The sequence below is a fragment of the Phoenix dactylifera genome, chromosome 4, assembly GCF_009389715.1.
Source record: "Phoenix dactylifera cultivar Barhee BC4 chromosome 4, palm_55x_up_171113_PBpolish2nd_filt_p, whole genome shotgun sequence".
NCBI lineage: Eukaryota > Viridiplantae > Streptophyta > Magnoliopsida > Arecales > Arecaceae > Phoenix > Phoenix dactylifera.
The window spans coordinates 15,949,228-15,967,843 of record NC_052395.1 but is presented as its reverse complement, the minus strand read 5'-3'; the positions used below and the strand labels follow the sequence as shown (position 1 = coordinate 15,967,843).

The following is an 18,616-nucleotide window of genomic DNA, read 5'->3' as shown; positions in this document are numbered from 1 at the left end:
TTGGACCGACCCTATGTGAGCCTGGAATATATTAGCTTCCGCAAACAGGTGGTGCTCAACCATGGGTGGCGAGTTGAGCCCGTTAGCTCTGGCTAACGTCCTACATTTGATTATGGCTCACTACTTTAGCCAATTTGTAATAAGGTTATGAAACATCAAATTCCTCGTAGCTGCATTGCAGATCTTCCAATATTTTGAAAACAAAAATATGTTTGTATTCTCTTTTTTTCTTATATATTTTTAATTTTTAAGAAATTGGGTGGACTTTTCTCCCTCTTTCTCAAAAAAAAAAAAAGAAAAAAAAGAGGCATATTTTTCTCATGATTTCTAATATATATATAGAGAGAGAGAGCCTTCTATCCCTCCCTCTTCCTCTTCCCTCCAAATTTAGGATAGGCAAATCTAGACAAAAATTGGGCCAAAATTAGAGTGAAGACAGGACAAGAACTCTAGTCCTTGGTATCAACCACCGAAGACTTCGATAACTAATTCACTAATTGACAACCCTCATTAATAGTGTCTTTTTATGTCTTCTAATGTTATATTAGGAGAAGGGTCCAGGGGAGCAGGTTATCATCTCCAATGGATAAGCATACCAATGAGTTTTATCTGTACTTCTCTTACTGTAGTGGATCTCTCAATTATAAACTATTGTAGCCCATTTTTTGGCGAACCATCTAAAATCTTCTCTCTTTTGTGTGCCAAAACCCTACCTACATTTTTGACAAATCTTTTTCAGTAGTTCTAGCAGACGTACGTTAGGGTGTTATATATCTTTTAACAAACTAGTGTTAAAGAAAAAAGGTTAAGCAAAAGCAAAAATTAGAAACATGATTAAAGCTCAATTTCAAGATCTAAATATTGAATGGCTTCCAGAGTTTCTTCAGCTTGCAGTGACAAAGGTTGAAAGATCAACTAACAGAATTGACGTGCCAAATTGCAGGCGTCGATGGTTAATGTGATCTTCAAGCCGAAGAGATTTGGATATGCTAGAAAGAGGCGCCGTCGCTGCCATTGCATGGTTGACAAAGCAAAATATCCGACAGAACTAATTCAAATCAAGCAATCTCCAAACATGAGCACCAGTTTTAGAACAATAAAAAACCATGTGGCAGACCTTACACTTTACAATATATTAGTCAATAATACTTATCAGAAATGTTTGCAAATTCCTGAAATTATTCAAAGGTGCTCCATGATCTCCACTTGTTCTTTGCAAACAACGTAACATACAATATCCTGACTAACTTTTCTTATCAAGAACATGTAATTAATATTTAGGTAACATTTTCCATGAACTCCTTGTCCTCAAGCAATAAATTCATTGCATGGGATGAAAGGCACGCATCCAAAGCCATACTCCCTTCTTCACTCCCAGGAAAGACGGATATGGTTCCATCCACCTTGTTTGAACCACCACTTCGGACTGCAATCGGTCTCCCCCATCCAAAGTCATTCCCATAGACATCAAACCTCGGCGAGCTACCTGTGACTATGGTACCAAGCTTCGTTTCCTTAAAATATAGAAAGGTGGGATTCTGACTCCATGATTCCAGCCAATTCTGAATGATGTCATTGGTCTGGGAGGCCACCATCTGGTTCAATAACGATGCTGCCCATCCCAAACCCCGGTGCAGCACCTCCCCTGCGGAGGCTGTCGTTGGAACCCCTATAATGGTGTTTCCAAAATATCCGCCCGGCAATGGTGGCTCTAACCTCGGTCGATAGTTTACTGTCACGCGATAGCTAGTTTTCTCGTTAGGTGGAAGCCTTTGAGCACGAAGCACGGATCGCCAGACGAGAGCTAGCAGTGCTTGAAGTGAAGATATGCGATCCGTGTTCATTTCCATGTTGGCTCTGAGTTTGAGCTTCGCGATAGTTTGCGCCGAGAATTGGAAGAAAGCTTCACTGAGCTGGGATGAAGGATATATCTTAATGAAGTCTTCGCGCTTATAAACAGGTAGATGGATGGGAGGGGAGCATGAGTCGTGGAACCAGCGGTTCAGCATTGGCGGCCTAGAAATCTGTGGGACGCGGCAGCCGGTTCGCGAGATCTCCGACCACGAGTTGAGGAAGTGCCAGAAGGAGGTGCCATCGGCGACCGCATGGTTGAGAGCGCAGCCGATGAAGATGCCATCGGCCAGCTCTGTGACGCGGACGGCGAGGAGGGGGAGGGAGTGACCGTCGTGGTTGATTGCTCCATTCAAGGGGAAGAAAGACTGGGTGATGCTGGGAATAAAGCGAGGGGTCAAGATGTCAGCCGTGGTTATGCTTGGGGCGGCGGCATGGATGAATTCAACTCCTTCGTCGTTGCATTCGATGGCGACCGAGAGAGATGGCGGCGTGATGTCGTGGTTGATGGTGGCGAGACGGCCGGCGAGGGGATAGAAGTGGTCGAGGACGAGAGAGAGGGAGGATATGAGGCCGGGAATGACGGGGGTTGGGGGTTTGGGAAGGAGAATGCCTTTCTGGATGTAATCTATGGAGAGCAACCGGAGATCCCAAGGAGTGAGATGGATTAGCCGCTGCCGCTGGCGCCACCCTTGCTCTCTTGCTGCTTCTTTGTTATGGGATGACGGTCGAACTACACAGCTTGAAATGTAGTGAATCCCGGTGGAAGTCGCTTGCTCGTTTGCCATGTCTTCCGAATTCTTCCGTGAGGTGTATGCACGGAAATAGAGCAGTATTCCACGAGTTGGTGCTTTGGCTGTTCTAGACCCGGGATATAAGAGCTTGCTGTCATGAGAGAGAGGGGGAGAGAAGGGAGGAAGGGATTGGGTTGTTCCAAGATCATTTGGCGTCAGCTGGGATTAGATTGGAGGTAGTTGAGACTCGATCTCTTTCATTTGCTTCATGAAAATGATTAAATCGTAAATAATTATTCTGAAGAGAACAAATAAATATAATTTGACTTGACCTATGAATATAACAATCTAAATCCTATAACTTTGCTCCAACTACTCCAGGATATTCAAATTTAGACCTAACCTGTTCTTTGATTATCTCAATTTAAGCAAGAAAATGGATGGTAGTTTCAAGATGTCTAGTGTGCTCCAAAACTTGCTGTTTTCTGATCTTATTAGATGTATCGATACTAGATTTGTATGAATCATCTGTTTCCGCTAAAAAAAAACTGTGCAATACAAAAATCAACTGATTCGTGTTTATATATTTTTGATCCATCTTTCATTTGTTAGTTGAGCTTAAGCGGAACTAGTGGGGTGCAGACATAGCAGGGGATTTGGATATTGTTTTGCCTTATGTATTATGTAATGCGACCACTGGACCTGTTCATTGGTGTGATTAGGTACACAAAAATCTGAACAGCGCTTCATTTCGCCATTTGTGGACTAAAATTGTTCTATCATTTTATTGAAGATATATTTGTTCTATAGCTTTCAACCGCGAAGCAGGTCGAATATTCGTTTTTTTGTTGAGGAGCAGCTGAATCGTGTTCAAGGGTGCAAGTCAGATGGATTTGGTATGGTCAACAGCTGGCCAAGTCACAACCTAACCAACAAACTGGCCGCATCTCCACCTAACCATAAAAGATATATCTATCTATTCAAAAAAGAATTCGATTAGGTTTTATAAGCAGGTCAGGCTGGTTGGGTTTGAGAGTCGTATTATATAATTACAGGTTCGCATCTGTTTGTTAAAAGAAATCTATAAATGATCATGGCAATTGCTCATGACTATTTCCTGTTGACATTTTAACAGACATGGCTCAAGAACAAACTTTGGCCTGTATAGATCGTGGCGAGATGGATCGATTAAATAATCCTGACCAATTCAAGCAGGAGTGAGCTGAAGTGGATCAGAGTTGCATTCAAGTTTTAATCCTGATCAAATATGGCTCGCTTTTTGGTGATGCCAAAACCAGGTCTAGCCTGGCTCACCCTAATTGTATGAAGAAGAAACAGCCTCTTGACCAGAGGAAGCATGATAATGCATGGTTTTCGCATCTGAGAGATAAATAGCCGACAAAAATAACTTTGATAGATAATGAGATGATAGCAGTATTCAAGTAACCTGTATGATTGCAAATTTGTTCTCAATGATGTTGCGAGAACGGAGTTAGGGTACTGTCCATTTCTGCAAGAGGATAGAACCAAGAAGAACTGAGCCATTTAAATCAGTTGACAGGATGCCAATTAGGTTGTTCAAAGAATATGATGGGTGTGTATCGAAAAAAGGAAAAAAAGGAAGTATGATGGGTTAATGGACCAGAGTTTTGATCCTATCACAACAGCAGTACTCTGTCTTATGATACATCAAGAGCGCATTGGTGAATGCAAGTTTTTCCGTTTGGGAAACAAAACACTCTTCCACCAGCCTCATCATTTATCAACATTTGCAACCATTGCAACAGGTCGCTTGCACCATTCTGGCCATAGTTCCACTTGCTATCTTAGAGATAGCCACAGTTTTGTTATAGCTAGGCCCCATGGTTCATCTATAGTTATTTCAGCTTGCATCAATATCAGAAACCAACATGATAGACATTGACATCCCTTTTTATCTTGAACAATATATATATATATATATATAAAGGAGAAAAAAAAGGAAGAAGAGAAGTCGGTGAAGGACAAACAGAGAACAAACACTAGTGGAAAAGGGAATCACACAGTGAATTATCACTTAGAGAAGTGAATTAACATCCCTTCTGAGAATATTCAAACAAAACAATTATCACTTGGAGTTGGTTCTAAGCTCCAGGTGGGGGATGCCAAGAAATTGGATGATTTGGTTTCGGAGCAGCAGGGCCTGTACCAACTCTATCTCCCAGCTTCCTCGCCTTAATCTCTGCAAAACAAACAGACGCGGGCTTATGTGCAGCCACTTTCAATCTGATCAAAATAAAAAGGAATCAAACATGCTATGCAAACTTAAGAACATATGGAAGGCTTGCTAATGAGAATATAAGGATTTGCGACTATGCGAGGAACTTCGGGGTTCTCTCTTTTTCAATATAGAAAAACCTGGAGCTTTGAACCTACCACCATACACCAATCCAAATTGTATTGCATAAAATGCAGCAATTAACACAAGAAGAAGCAGCGAACGGAGGAAGGACGGACTTGACATCTTGATCTATGTTTCACTTCCTTCAAAACAAACTGGATTTAACAATCCTTTTATAGATAAAGTAGCCTTCTGAAATACATAAAATATTTGATATTTGACTTCTGCTGCTTGACCGCCGAACACGGATCCAGCTTTCCCTTGAACGGGAAGTCACTATACTTTGAGAAATGGTGGAAGCATGCTACTTTTTCCATCAACTTTAAAATACATAATGAAATGAATGTCACCACTCAGAATTTTTAAAAGGAAAACTCAGGGCCCATTCTTTGTTTTACTGTTATTTTAACATGTAGACCCTATGGAAACTATCTGTTTTGTTAGTCGTTTAACTTCTAATCTGCAGCCAATTCACAGGTACTTGAGATCCATCTCTGAAGGGGAAATTGAGGTCCTTCCGAACCTCAGTTGAAACATTAGGAGTAACCAATGAAACCCACAAATTCCTATTCCTTTAACGACATAGAATGGAGAAGTAACTTCTGCAATTGCAGTATGGGATATCTGGAGACAGCAGAAACATGTTGAAACCGCATTTTCTCTAGTTTAATATTTACAATTAAAAGGAACACATAAAGAAAGACTAAATTGTTTGATGGCCCTAAACTACTCTTCGCATCAATGTTTGATACAGTCTTGCAACTACGTATGGCAGTCCGCACCATCACCTTTCCTTGTTAGCATGGAAAATAGTTTAGTCAAGAGTTCATCATATACAAGACCCTCCCATGCCGCGTACATTGGGTGCCAGACGAATTCTTTTAAAGGGTGACTCGACCACAGTGGTGAACTGGATTCGCTGCCGACAGGCCAGGTCGAACTTACACCCATTACTCCGAGACTTCCGAAGCATGGGGGGAGTTAGATTTACTTCGGATTTTACATGTGTTTCGGAAGGCAAACAGGGCTGCGGACTGGATCGCCTCCTATGCAGCCCACCATTCTGGTTTTGTATTTTGGGATCCCTCCGATCATGTGCCGCAGGCATTACATCGTATTTTGCTTTGCGATAGTTCTAGGCTCTCTCATCGTCGTATGTAGTGAGAAGCCGGTTTACCACCAAAAAAAAAAAAAGAGTTCATCCAGCTTTCTTCCCAATTTGAAAGATGCAAAGGTAGCTTTACAACTTTCTTTTTCACGTACAAGATGGGTGTGGTAAACATAGATCGCAATTGGTTTCTTTGTCGATTTAAAGCTTAATCAACAAAACGATATGAGAACAAACAAGATCAAACACCTCCTACGGTTTGAACCTAGACCCACCTCCTAATATAGTGCTATTGCTAAGCTGTAGTTGTATGTGCCTATAGGTTTTGACGGGTATAATGTCCTCCTTTTCTAGATTGCCATGCCTCATGCCATTGGATGTTCAGCCCCATTACTGGTTCAGCCCATAATGACTTTAGCTACCGGTTCAGGTCAAGACTTCCTGTACTAAAAAATTGAAATGTGAATAGGGTGTTCAAAGTCTTTGTTTGAAGAAAAAAAAGGGTGTTCAAAGTCAAGCCCCGGTTAGGAGCCTTAAGAGTCATTAGTGATTTAAGATTAGCAGTTGCAAAGAAATTGGGCAACCTAATCCATCATAAAACTTATTGAATTACTATCAATGACCACCATGAACCGAAAATGAAATGAAGGAGATATTGTTTATTGAAGGAGATATTGTTTAGGATTATCATTTTGTCCATACAGATGACAATTTGTCCAAATTAGAACTTCATTATCTTTTCTCATTTGCTTAGAAACTCTAAGGTCTCTAGGGGTCTTATGTCATTGGGAAGACTCCAAAATAAATATCCTTCACTCTTGACTCATGCTTACAGAAGGGTTTTTCTGTGTGCTCACGTGGTTGCTATTATGAGCTTAAATCCGCTAGGTCGATTCTTCATCGATCCTATAGTAGATTATGCAGAAAGTAAAGGACGTTATTGGTCGATTTGCAGGAGCGAATGGATTACCCTTCACAAGCCATGACAGTGCAAATGGCAAGTCTTTGGGTAGACTGAATTCATTACTATTTACCATATTCCCTTCATCTGTTTCTTTAAGCACAATATAGTTTGTTCTAAAGATGGATTTCATTGATGGTCGTGATTCAAACAATCAGCATACGTTAGACTAGATTTGACGAATACACTTCCACTTCAATCTCTTGTACTTCTTTATCCTTGTTAAGAGAACATGCAAAGTCGTGTTTTGTTAGGCGCACAAACAATCCGCTCCAATTCAAAAGGTGCTCCTGAAGTTGAGGTAGAAAAATAATTAGAGATGAGTGAAGCCCACAAGAATTCCCATCATATTACTTCTACTACTTTGACATGACAACGCCTCTACTCCTTGATAAATTTCTGCTCTCTCCCAACTCTCCACCCTATATATGCAACTCTAATTGCTCATTTTTTTATGTTTCTTTTTTATTCGGTTGATGCCTCCTGGGGTCTCACGCGCATCACATATGCTGATGTTCAGGAGCGACTAAAAATAGTTTTGGATCAGCCACCTGCAATGACATCAATTTTTCAGAAGTGAGTTCAACCCAACTCCAGTCCACAAGTCATATCCTAATGTTTGTCAACATTACCACCATCAATGTGCTGTGATCTGACAGTGACATAGAAAAAACTGGATAAGTATTCAAATAATATTGGTCCATTACTTAGGGCAACTCAACTGAACCTAAAAGTGAATCCACAAATTTTTTATCTTGACAGTCTTTAAAGTAAACTAAGATGCTAGTACTTACCCAGTTACAACTAATTCTCTAATGAAGATAGTACTATTATGGTTTAGCTTGGATTCCATTTGAACTTTTTGTTCAAACAATCGAAGAGCAAGAGTTTATCGAAGCCAGCAAAAGAATTATTTCAATCAGATCTGTTCATTTTTATTATAGCGATTTGGGAACTTTTCAATGTTTATACATATATATATATACACACATATATATATATATATATACACACACATATATATATATATACACACATATATATATATATACACACATATATATATATATACACACATATATATATATATACACACATATATATATATATACACACATATATATATATATATATATATATATATATATATAGATATATATATATCAAAAGCATATAGCAGATGATATTTCACAGACAAGATTGTAATCTAGGAATTACGCCATTGTCATCACCAGACAATTTCTTAAAGCCTATCGTATTTTCAGTAACTCAGAATATACTATGCTATTCATTAGAGAATAGCATAAGAAGCAGAAACTTAAGAGACAGCTAGGTACACAACACAACTTAGGGTGTCATACTGTGTACAGAATCTTCTTAGCATTGCATTCGATTTCTCAATATTCATGACAAGATAACTCAAATTATAATTAAGTTACAAACGGAACTCATCCTTCATAAAACCAATATACATGCAAAACTCGAACCAATCCAGAACCCATGAAAAATGCACTTAAGGGATCCAAAACGATAGAGATTGTACATCGTGCGATCACGACCACAATCAAAAGAAACATGATATCACAATAAAGTAGACCACAGTGCCGCCGGGGGCGGGGGGGGGGGGGGGGGGGGGGGGGGGGGGGGGTGTATCACAAAAAGTATACACAGTGCCACTAAATAAATGCTGAGTGCAGTTATCGTGCTCTAAAAATTTAATCAGGAAGACTTGTGGGGGGGGGGTGGCTTTAGACAATCTAATTGCGCTCAGGCTTCGCCATTCGGAAGCGTCATTATTGCAGTTACATGTTTTAAAAGAAAACAATATAAAAGAAACAGTTTGGCTTCCAAGTTCCAATGAAGTGACTAATGAAAAAAAAATCTAATTCCATATAAGGACCTTGCTTGCTTGATGATAACCCCTGGACCCTTGCTAGTAAAAGATCCCTCTCCCCAGCCCCCCGCTCCCCGCCACTTAATCCTTCTCTAATATACCTAATAAACCCAGAACCTCCTCTAATATACCTAAAGCCGCAAACCTTGAAAAGGCCTGATCAAATCCCACCAGGACATTACCAGTAGGTTAGTGTTTGTAGGCTAAATCAAGAAAAGTTTCAAATATTACGTACACACTAAGGTAACGTCTCTAAAAGCACAAAGTAGTGCTGAAGTATCCCATCATCAGATATAATTCTTGACAAAAAGTAATACTTAATGAATCTAGCATAATCCCACAATCAGATGGTCTGACTTCAAACTTCAGTCAGGCAGAGGAGACAGGCAATCAAGAGTTTCAACAAGTTTTTATTCATCAACAGTGAATGTCATCAATTATTTCAAAATTAAAGAAAGCATTCAACAAGAAGTTAACAAATCACTATGAATTACCATTTGAGAAACTAGTGTTGGAATTCAAAAATATAATGGAGGTACTTGACAATATCTATATACTAACAAGGCACTGAGATGTGCTGCATGGTGCCTACTCTCTGTTAAAAATCAGTGATTGCCACTTTCCCAACTGACCAAAGACTCCTGGTCTAATTGGAATACCACAAGTTCCAAAAAAATCAATGTCAAATAAACTGAGCATCATGGGATCTCAGTGCTAATCAACCTTGTTAGCATTATAAAGCATGCTGTGAAGGTCTTGTTAGCTCTACTCCCTGAACCATCATTTGCCTTGTTGCTATGAAGAATCTCATGTGCTGTAAATCTGGAGTACAAAGAATTCTCCGCACCCAAGCAAATGACTAAACTAAAAAGGAATCAGCTGAAAGGACTAGGTTTGATAAACTGATATCACCATATTGTTCATTGCTCTATTGATCAGAAGAAGACTCCATTCGTAAACAAAATCTATCAGAACCACATGGAAGCATACAAGAAAAAAGAATATTAATATGGTAACACTAATAGAAGGCATCGTTGAATGAGAAAAACCATCATGACTAACAAAACAATGTCTGAAACACAAAAAGAATCTGCTAAAAGGACTAAGATTTAACTAATATCAGCATCCGTCTGTTGCTCTATTGGTCAGAAGACTCTATTTATAAACAAAATCCATCTGAACCACATAGAAGCTTAAGAAAAAGGAATACTGATATTATAGCACTACTAAAAAAACATGGTTACATGAGAAAAAACATCATAGCTAGCAAGAAAGAACCAGAGTTGCAGAACTTTATGCTATGGTAAAAACCAACCGCAAAACAGGACCCACAAGCATCATAACTACCAAGAAATGTGGATGCATGTCTCTCAAATCCAGCATTACTTAATGAACATCACTATATGCCAATTAGCTCCGGCTGACCATTTACATCATTCTAACCATTCAGCAAAACAACTGTATCTGTCGCACAGTCAGTACAAAAAGCACAGGTAATGATCCAACATGATGATTGTCCTTTTACCTTCTATTAAAACTTTCTACAAATACAGATCTACCTGAATAAGCATGTTCAACTCAAACATAAGATAGTCACAGAATAGCAGAACATCACAAATACAAGATAAAAAAGGGAAAAATCCAGTGTACCAATATAGGCTGCTGTATGGCTCTCCAAATCTATTTAAGAAAATATAGTTCTCATTAGCAAAAGTTCACACCTTAACCAGTGCACTTGCTAGAGGTGAGATATCCCAAGCATGAGGGGGAAAAATCTGGAAATGCTGCTGGAATGGACAGCACAACCAATCTGGGATAAAGGGAGCATCAACTGGATGAAGCGAGCATCAACTTCACGAAGCAATGTTAGATAAGAAGCAAAGGTATCATCAAAGAAAAGCATTGAAAATCTCAAACGTTATAAACCAAAAATAGGGTTGTACTCCGTTTTGAGTAGGAACCTGATAAATAGAATTCCACCTTGATGAATTATCATTATCCCTTTTGAAAGACAGAACCATACTACATACATATCCAACAGAGGAAGGGTGATTCTTTCCCCTTTTTCTCATATACAACAGTAACAGTAAGAAAAAAACAATTGACAGGATTAGTTTAGTTCAATTGAAAGTTCTTGATTCATCAATTGTTACATCAATTGTCCTGTGATTCCAAATCGACAGATTCATTCTGTAATTCGCAAGTTGAGTAAAACAATGGTAATAAGAACTGTGTCGTGCAACTTTATTCAAAAATTCAATTATAGAATCCTTAATAGGACCACAATGTCCTTAATAATCTTATCCATCATACAACAGAGATTGATTCATGAGATAGTTTTGATATGTCAAAGCATTAAAAAACATTTACATCACTTAAAGGATGGCTACAAGTCCTCCACCATCAATTCCACGGCCAAGTCAAAAAGTAATAAATGGACTGAGAACTTCTATGGAATGCACCCATTCAGTCTGTTCTAAAATATTGTAATTTCTTATTATTAATTGTTGCTAAAATTGCATTAGAAGTGGGGGAGTGAAAAGATGCCTTCGGTTAAACAAAAAGAATGATGGTAGTTTGTATCTCATGTCACCATCATCATCATTATCAAAGCCTTTTCTCATCACATAAAGGGACAGCTATAGAGCACAAATCCAACAAGATCACAAAATTAAATTAAAAAAGATACAAAAATAAACCAAAGAAAATCGAATACATATAAAAACTAAATAACAAAACAAAGTAAAATAAAAGAAGAATTCAATAAATAAAAACTAATAGAAACAAACGTCGTAGTGAAATAAAGATGAAAAATAAACAGAAAACAGACATTAAACATGAATAAAAAAGAAAATATAAAATGCAAAATGAAATTTGTTATAGGGAATCACTAGCATGCAAGAAGTTTCCAAGGGGGGCACTAGCATGGCCCATCATTATCCGACCGATCTCTTATGTACTGCACCAGCACCCCTGAATATCAACAATCTTCTATACCATGTGGCACAAGGAACAATTTGTGATCAAACTACCACCCACAACATTATTCCTTCCAAAAAAATATAAAAATAAAATGAAATTCAAACAAACATACAACAGTTACGCATACAAAATAAAATAAACAGAAAAATAATAAGATGAAAACAAATAAAAAAGCACAACAGAATTTGTAAAAGTGGAAAATTTGAAATGGAAAAATAAACAGAAAATACAAACAAATAGAACAACAAGGCACCTATGAAACTGAAGTTTCAAAGGGAAAGGCTATGAGATGCCATTCTCTCACATGAAAAGTTCCTATAACTGATGTGGCACGACATGGCACATTATTATTTGTCCAATCCCTCTTCAGTTGCACCAGCCCCGAGAATTGCACATCCCTTCTACCGCATAGGATAAGGAATTTTGTGAAAGCCTTCATCCGTGGCACTAATCTTTCATAATTTAAAGAGAAAATCCAAATAAATAACAAAAGAAGATCCTAAGACTAAGTAACAAAAACAAACTAAAATTTGTGAATAGGAAACAGATGATAGTAAAAAATATATAAAAAAATAAAGAATAGGAAAAACAAAACTGAATTTATGGAATGCTATGTGACACTGGTAATGTAACACATAAGATTTCCTGTGCCTACATGGCACAAGCATGGAACGTCACTATTGGCCAACCCCACTCCTAAATCGCCTTGACCTGCACTAAATTGCACCAACCCCTATACCACACAACAGGAGGAAAGTTTTGCGTGATTGAGAAACCCCCTGCACCATCACTCTTTCATAAAATAAAATGAAATGAAATACCAGACAAAAATATATAAAACCATATTACAGATCTAAATTACAAAAGAAAAACAAAATAAACTGAAAACTAAACAAATCAAAACAGAAAGTAGATTTAAAAGAAAATAAAGTATAAATTAAAGCAGAAAATCAACAGAAAATGCAGAAAAAAGAAATATAAAACGAGAGTTTTAAAAGATAAATACCATTGGACACGAGTCTACTACATAGTTTCTTTACACCAACATGGCATTGAGATCGCACATTGTTATTTGAATAACCCCACATAAATTGGTCAACCCTTCATAAATGGCATCTATTGCCCTCTAACATGTGGCATGAGAAACTTTTTATATAGGCAAGTGGCACCTGAACCATTATTCTTTTTTTAAAAAAAAACTGTAATTCCAAATAAATAAGAAAAATGATAAAAACTGGACGAGTAAATATATATACGTATGACAAAAATAAATCTGAGGAAAAATCAAAAGAAAAACAAGATGAAACCAAAATAAGAAAATAAAAGAAAATGAAACAAAAACAGAAACTGAATTTGCAAACGGATAATAATGATGGAAAAGAAAAGAAAATGAGAAAATATTAAAAAATTAAAACTCAATTTTTAATTAAAAACATCATGCACAACCATTGCCACACCAAAGGTTCCTCATGCAATATGCCACAAGTTGTAGCACCCATTTATTTAACCAAAGCCTCAAAAACCGGACCAATCCCCTCTATCATGTAGCCTAAGGAACTTTTTGCATGACTAGAGGTGCCAATACAGCCATACTTTTTCAGAAATAAAATAAAACGAAATTCCAAATAAGTATATAAAACCAAAATCAATATAATTCAGTCCCCAAAATTAAACAAACAAATAAAAAACTAAACTGAAAATAGAATACCCAAAAACAAATTAAAAAAACAAAAAATTTACAAAACTAAAGACAAAAAAGAGCAACAACTAAAAATAAATAGTAATTTAAAAAAAATGTAAAACAGGATAAACAGAAAAAATAAGATACACAATATAAAAAGCACTCAGAATGACAGAAAGTGTATGAAATTAAAAAATAAAAAAAATCCAATACCAAACAAAGATGCATGTGCCCATCCTTCTACTATTCTTCTAAAAATTCATCATTTTGGTGAAAGAAAAGCAAGAAGTGAAATTACTCCAGCAATAAATTTCAGACTAAGATTGTCAAATGGTTCTAGACAGAAATAGGGAATGGAGCAAAAAGAAAATTATAGTTTTTAGACTTTGGTAAGTCAAAATGGAAATGGAGTGATTCTTTATTTTGTCTTATTCAACTTAACATTCTTCTTCCCTTTATTTATTAAAGATGCATTTACAGACATGGAGCTTGCCCTCCCCACAAGGAGTTTAGAGTAGAAAAAAACAATAAGGATAGACATTTTCTCATTAGATGTGGAACTAGAAGAGTTTAGACGAATGCTTAGGAAAATAGGGGGCGCACTACACCTTGGAAACCCTAACTCAAACACCACATTACCCATAATACCCAAGACCGGACCAATTATGTGGCCACATAACATAAAATAGAAGACCTGGCACTTATGGAGGGACCGGGAGAGGAAAGAGAGGGATCTTGATTCCAATTGGTCAAGGAGGTGTAGGTGTGATAGGTGAAAGGCCGGTTAAATGGATAAAATGAGGTCGTGATTAGCAATGTCCTCAGAGTACGAACAACATAGAGTTATGAGAGTACACTCGGACAGATCAACAACCCATGAAATTACTCCTGACATGTGTGCATTACACGAACTAAGTAGCATGTTATCAGATTATAAGACCGCAGCCATCACTAAAACTATTACTTCTTAATCTAACAAAATGACATCTGATTTCAATAGACAAAAGCTAACCTTCTTCCTGAATTTCTTTCTCAAAATGAACTTTGCCTACTTAAAAGAAAACTAACTTTTCTTCATAGAAGCTATGATGAGAGGAACCTTAAAGATACAATTTTAAAAAATATTATACAATTTCTATCTTTAGATGTAATCAGGATAAACTTGAGCTTGTCTTATTGTTTTAACATCTTTAACCTTTTTCTACATTAAAAAGGCTTCGTTCATTGAGACTGTGAAGTAGTTGTACTTAGCATTTAAGATGATCTAAAGAACATCCAAATTGACATATCAAAAATATCAGAGAACAAATTTATCATCGATTGACATATTTTTTCTATAAAAAGACAACTACAGAAAATAATCAGATAATCAAATTACTAAAGAAAAACTATATGATCTTTGGAGTTCCAATAACGACATGCTTTAGAGGAAAAACAATTATGCAATATTGAGAATTGCCGGAGGAAATAAAGCCATGCTTCCACCTTCAGTTCTAGCAAATAGATCACTTCTTACAGCAAATAAGCAATATGAAAGACAAATCAAGATGACGCAGTGCAGAAAACAACTGATAATTAGACAAGCATCTGCAATGGAAGATATGATCAAATATAAGGCAGATCCTCCAACCAAACATCCAGCAGAACACAGCACAAAGCTTATTAAAAATCACCGCAATTAGGTTATATTAACGTATTAAGCCGCCCAGATCAAATACCTAGATACATCATCCCTACCTCATCAACTCAGTTTTAACAGCCAAAAAAAAGGGCTAAAAAGGTGCATCTTTCGGTAGTAGTATGTTATTCGAAGTATATAACAAGAAAACCACCCAAAAAGAGAGAAAGAAGGCTTATCATATTAAAATCAATAGTACAAGAAATGAAGTCAAGATGCTCATAACCTCCCAAGAATCTAAAATTCCAAATACTTTTCACCGATTACCTGGGTAAAACGAAAGAAATCCTGATATCTTGGTATCCAAGAATCTAAAACTTCCAAGAACAGATCATTCCCCAAGGTGATTAAAGTAACATAGAAGGGGTGTCCCCAATCATTCCCCAAAATCCAAGTAGTCTCGATCATTGAGGAACCGTGCCCAAGAATCCTTATCAATCGAAGACCCAAGAATCACGAAGAAAGAAAGGAGGGGGGCGAGGGCAAGGTTGAGAGATTATTCTGGTAGTGTTTGTGGAAGGCGTCCTAATGCTTGGCAGGGTTGCGCGATGAGGTGAAAGGCTGGACGCGAAGCGGAGAAGAAAGCAACGTCTAGAGGTGGCTCCGCCGAGGTCGAGAGGAGAACGCAACCGCCAACAGCAATGGCGGTGGAGGAGGAGGCGACGCCATCTAGGGTTGTGCCCCCCAGCGCGTCGCTCTAACGTTCGCCTCGGCCATCCACCCCCCAGCCTTATATAGCGTGCGGCGAGTTCCCGATTCTATGGGAGTTTTACCTCCGACCTACTTTAACGGCTTCTACGACTTCAAACTTATTAGAATATATACTATAAAATTATCGACAGATCTCTCATTAAACTACAAATTTGAAGTCTTTCAAATCACAAGCTTCGACCAATACTAAAGTACTAAAATTTTACAACTGCCGTAAGAGATTTCTGGAGATTCATTTCAACCAGAGAAGAAATAAAGATGTTAGAGAAATTACTTAAGATTACATGAGATTGACCATCCTGAGAAAAATTAAAGATGTTAAAAAAATTATAGAAAAGATTTTTTATGGACCATCAATTACCCAGCAATACGTAGGTCAACCTTGACGCACCGACCACCGGGAACAGCGAACCTTCACTATAACCCAATTCTCACTCTCGCCACGATCGAAATGGGGTAATCTTTTTCCAAAGTAATGATGATAAACCCACTCCATTCTGGTTAGTTTTGATGGTAAATGGAGATAAACTCACTCCTCATCAGCGCCGTTTATTCTCTCCTCGCATACATGCTCAAACCCTAGGCGTGCAGCGTGATTTAACAAATAAAAACCAAAAGGAAATCACAAATTTTGATAGGGGAAGGGGGAAATGCCCGTCTCAGATAATTAAGCAATTTTACGGTCGTTTTCTACCAACCTTGAATTGTGACCGTTTTCTAGCTGCCTAGAATGTACTGTACCGAAACACCCAAAAAAAAAACCTCCCGCATTTAGATCCAGGACTTCAAGGTCTCATTATTATGTTGCATCGCATGGCAAGACAACCTAAGTTGCTTGCGGACAGTAGAATCTCCTTCAGTACAAATCCGGTTTTTTTCCTCCCAAAATTTCTTATTCCGACCTTTTATCACCAGTGGCCCAATCCGACTATTTTAACCACCTTTTTACAAATAATCTTTCTGAATAGTACAGGAAGGAGCTTAAGATATAAGACAGGAATTTTTCTCGATGATTCGTCCACTCAATGTTTTTCGGAACATGGACAAAAATAAATTGATAAATAAACTTCAAATTTTCTAATCCGTTTATTTCAGGTAAATAAGGAATAAATTGATGAGTTAAACAATTTTCTCGCGCAAAGTTAATCTGGATTAACTTCCAAACGCAGTCTAAAAATGAATTTTTTTCCGTCGTTATGCAGATCCGAAAATAATAGAAGGCAACCAAAAAAGCTTGCTTCAACACTGAATCAAACTTTTGAAAGGATGTTTTCTTGCATGCCCTGAAAACAAACACAAACGCTTATTTGGCAGGTTTATAGTCCAATCCCACAAATTAGCCAAAGTAACGCACAAATCAAAAAAAAGGGAGAGAAATAGAGAAAGAACCACAAAAGATCAAATCAGTGAGAAGGGAGAGGAAGGAGCTCATAAAAACAGTAGGAATGGGAGGCATCGGCAAATACCCAAACACCTCATCTTCCCAAGCGGTACGCGGCAAGAGAAGAGAAGGATTTCCTGATGCCCCCATTCCCACAGCTCTTAGGAACCCATAACTTCCTTTCCCATCGCCCACTTCCACCTCGACTCAATAAACGAGAGAGATCCGCCATCTCCAACTCGCAAACGCACAAAAAGGCAGCAAGGGAGAGGGAGGGATGACTCGAAACATTTGGCATGGGAGGTATTGGAAAACGCTGCAAACCCTAAGCTCCTTAGGAACGTAAAGGAGAGAGCGTTTTCCAAACCAGCCCCATCCCAAAGGCTTCGAGAGAACCGGCTCCCCTTCCCCCAATCCCTCTCCCCCTTTCCCCACCAGCCCCTCCCCCTCCTCTCGAGATATAAAGAAATGGTCGGTGTGGGGTGCCGGTTTCCTAAAACCACTATTGCCGCCCCTTGTTTTCCCATAAAACCGCTTTACGTGTCGCGTAAGTGAACGGGTAGAGTCGCGGAGATAAGGATGGGCAGCAAACACGTGGCCGTAGGAAACGGCGAGCATTCCAACATGAAGCGTTCCTTTTAAGCTGTCTCCGGTTTTTATTTTACCCAGACCGTGACCATCATTATTTTGAATATAATAAATTAAATCACCGTGGTAGTAGTGCAGCTTTATTTCCATCAGGGTGGTTAGGTTGATATTTTCTGATGGAAGAGAGCCCAATGAAGGTTAATTCTCCTCCCTCCTTCTCCACGCAAAAAAAAAATAAATATATATATATATATAATAAATTAAAAAATTATAAAACTCTTTAAATATTATTTGTTATATATATAAACAAAATTAATTAATAAATTTAAATAATTAATATAACTATTAACAATTATGAATCTTTTAGAGATAACTAGATATCATATGTCTTTATTTTATTATTTTTTTACAATTATAGTGTATTAGACTGATGTGTTTTTCAACTTTTAGCACACGTTCGATTTCCGAAAGCTAATGCTTGCTTTCTTGCTTTGTTAGGAGCTTGACTTATGTTTAATAACAATACTGGTCTGTCAAAAAGTATTTTTCATGTGTAATAAAGCCTTGTATGGATTTTGGGGTTTAATTAGACCAGCCATCCATTCCGGCTTTCTAGTTAACTAAATACTATTTATGCACTGTCTTTTTCTTATATTTATACTCATTG

The 18,616-nt window shown here is 37.7% G+C and overlaps 1 protein-coding gene and 1 long non-coding RNA gene across 2 annotated transcripts; both read right to left on the bottom strand.

Moving 5' to 3' along the window:
- Positions 1-1,086: 1,086 nt before the first annotated feature.
- On the bottom strand, positions 1,087-2,852 carry LOC103705674 (uncharacterized acetyltransferase At3g50280-like). Its single transcript, XM_017842381.2, has one exon. The coding sequence runs from the start codon at positions 2,637-2,639 to the stop codon at positions 1,278-1,280; it is 1,362 nt and encodes a 453-aa protein (XP_017697870.2). The 5' UTR covers positions 2,640-2,852; the 3' UTR covers positions 1,087-1,277.
- A 1,631-nt stretch (positions 2,853-4,483) lies between these two features.
- LOC113462625 lies at positions 4,484-17,791 on the bottom strand. The gene is made up of 3 exons (XR_003385388.2): positions 10,650-17,791; positions 5,001-7,585; positions 4,484-4,806 (listed from the first exon to the last, which is right to left on the bottom strand). It is a non-coding gene; the product is annotated as an uncharacterized LOC113462625 (long non-coding RNA).
- Positions 17,792-18,616: the final 825 nt, after the last annotated feature.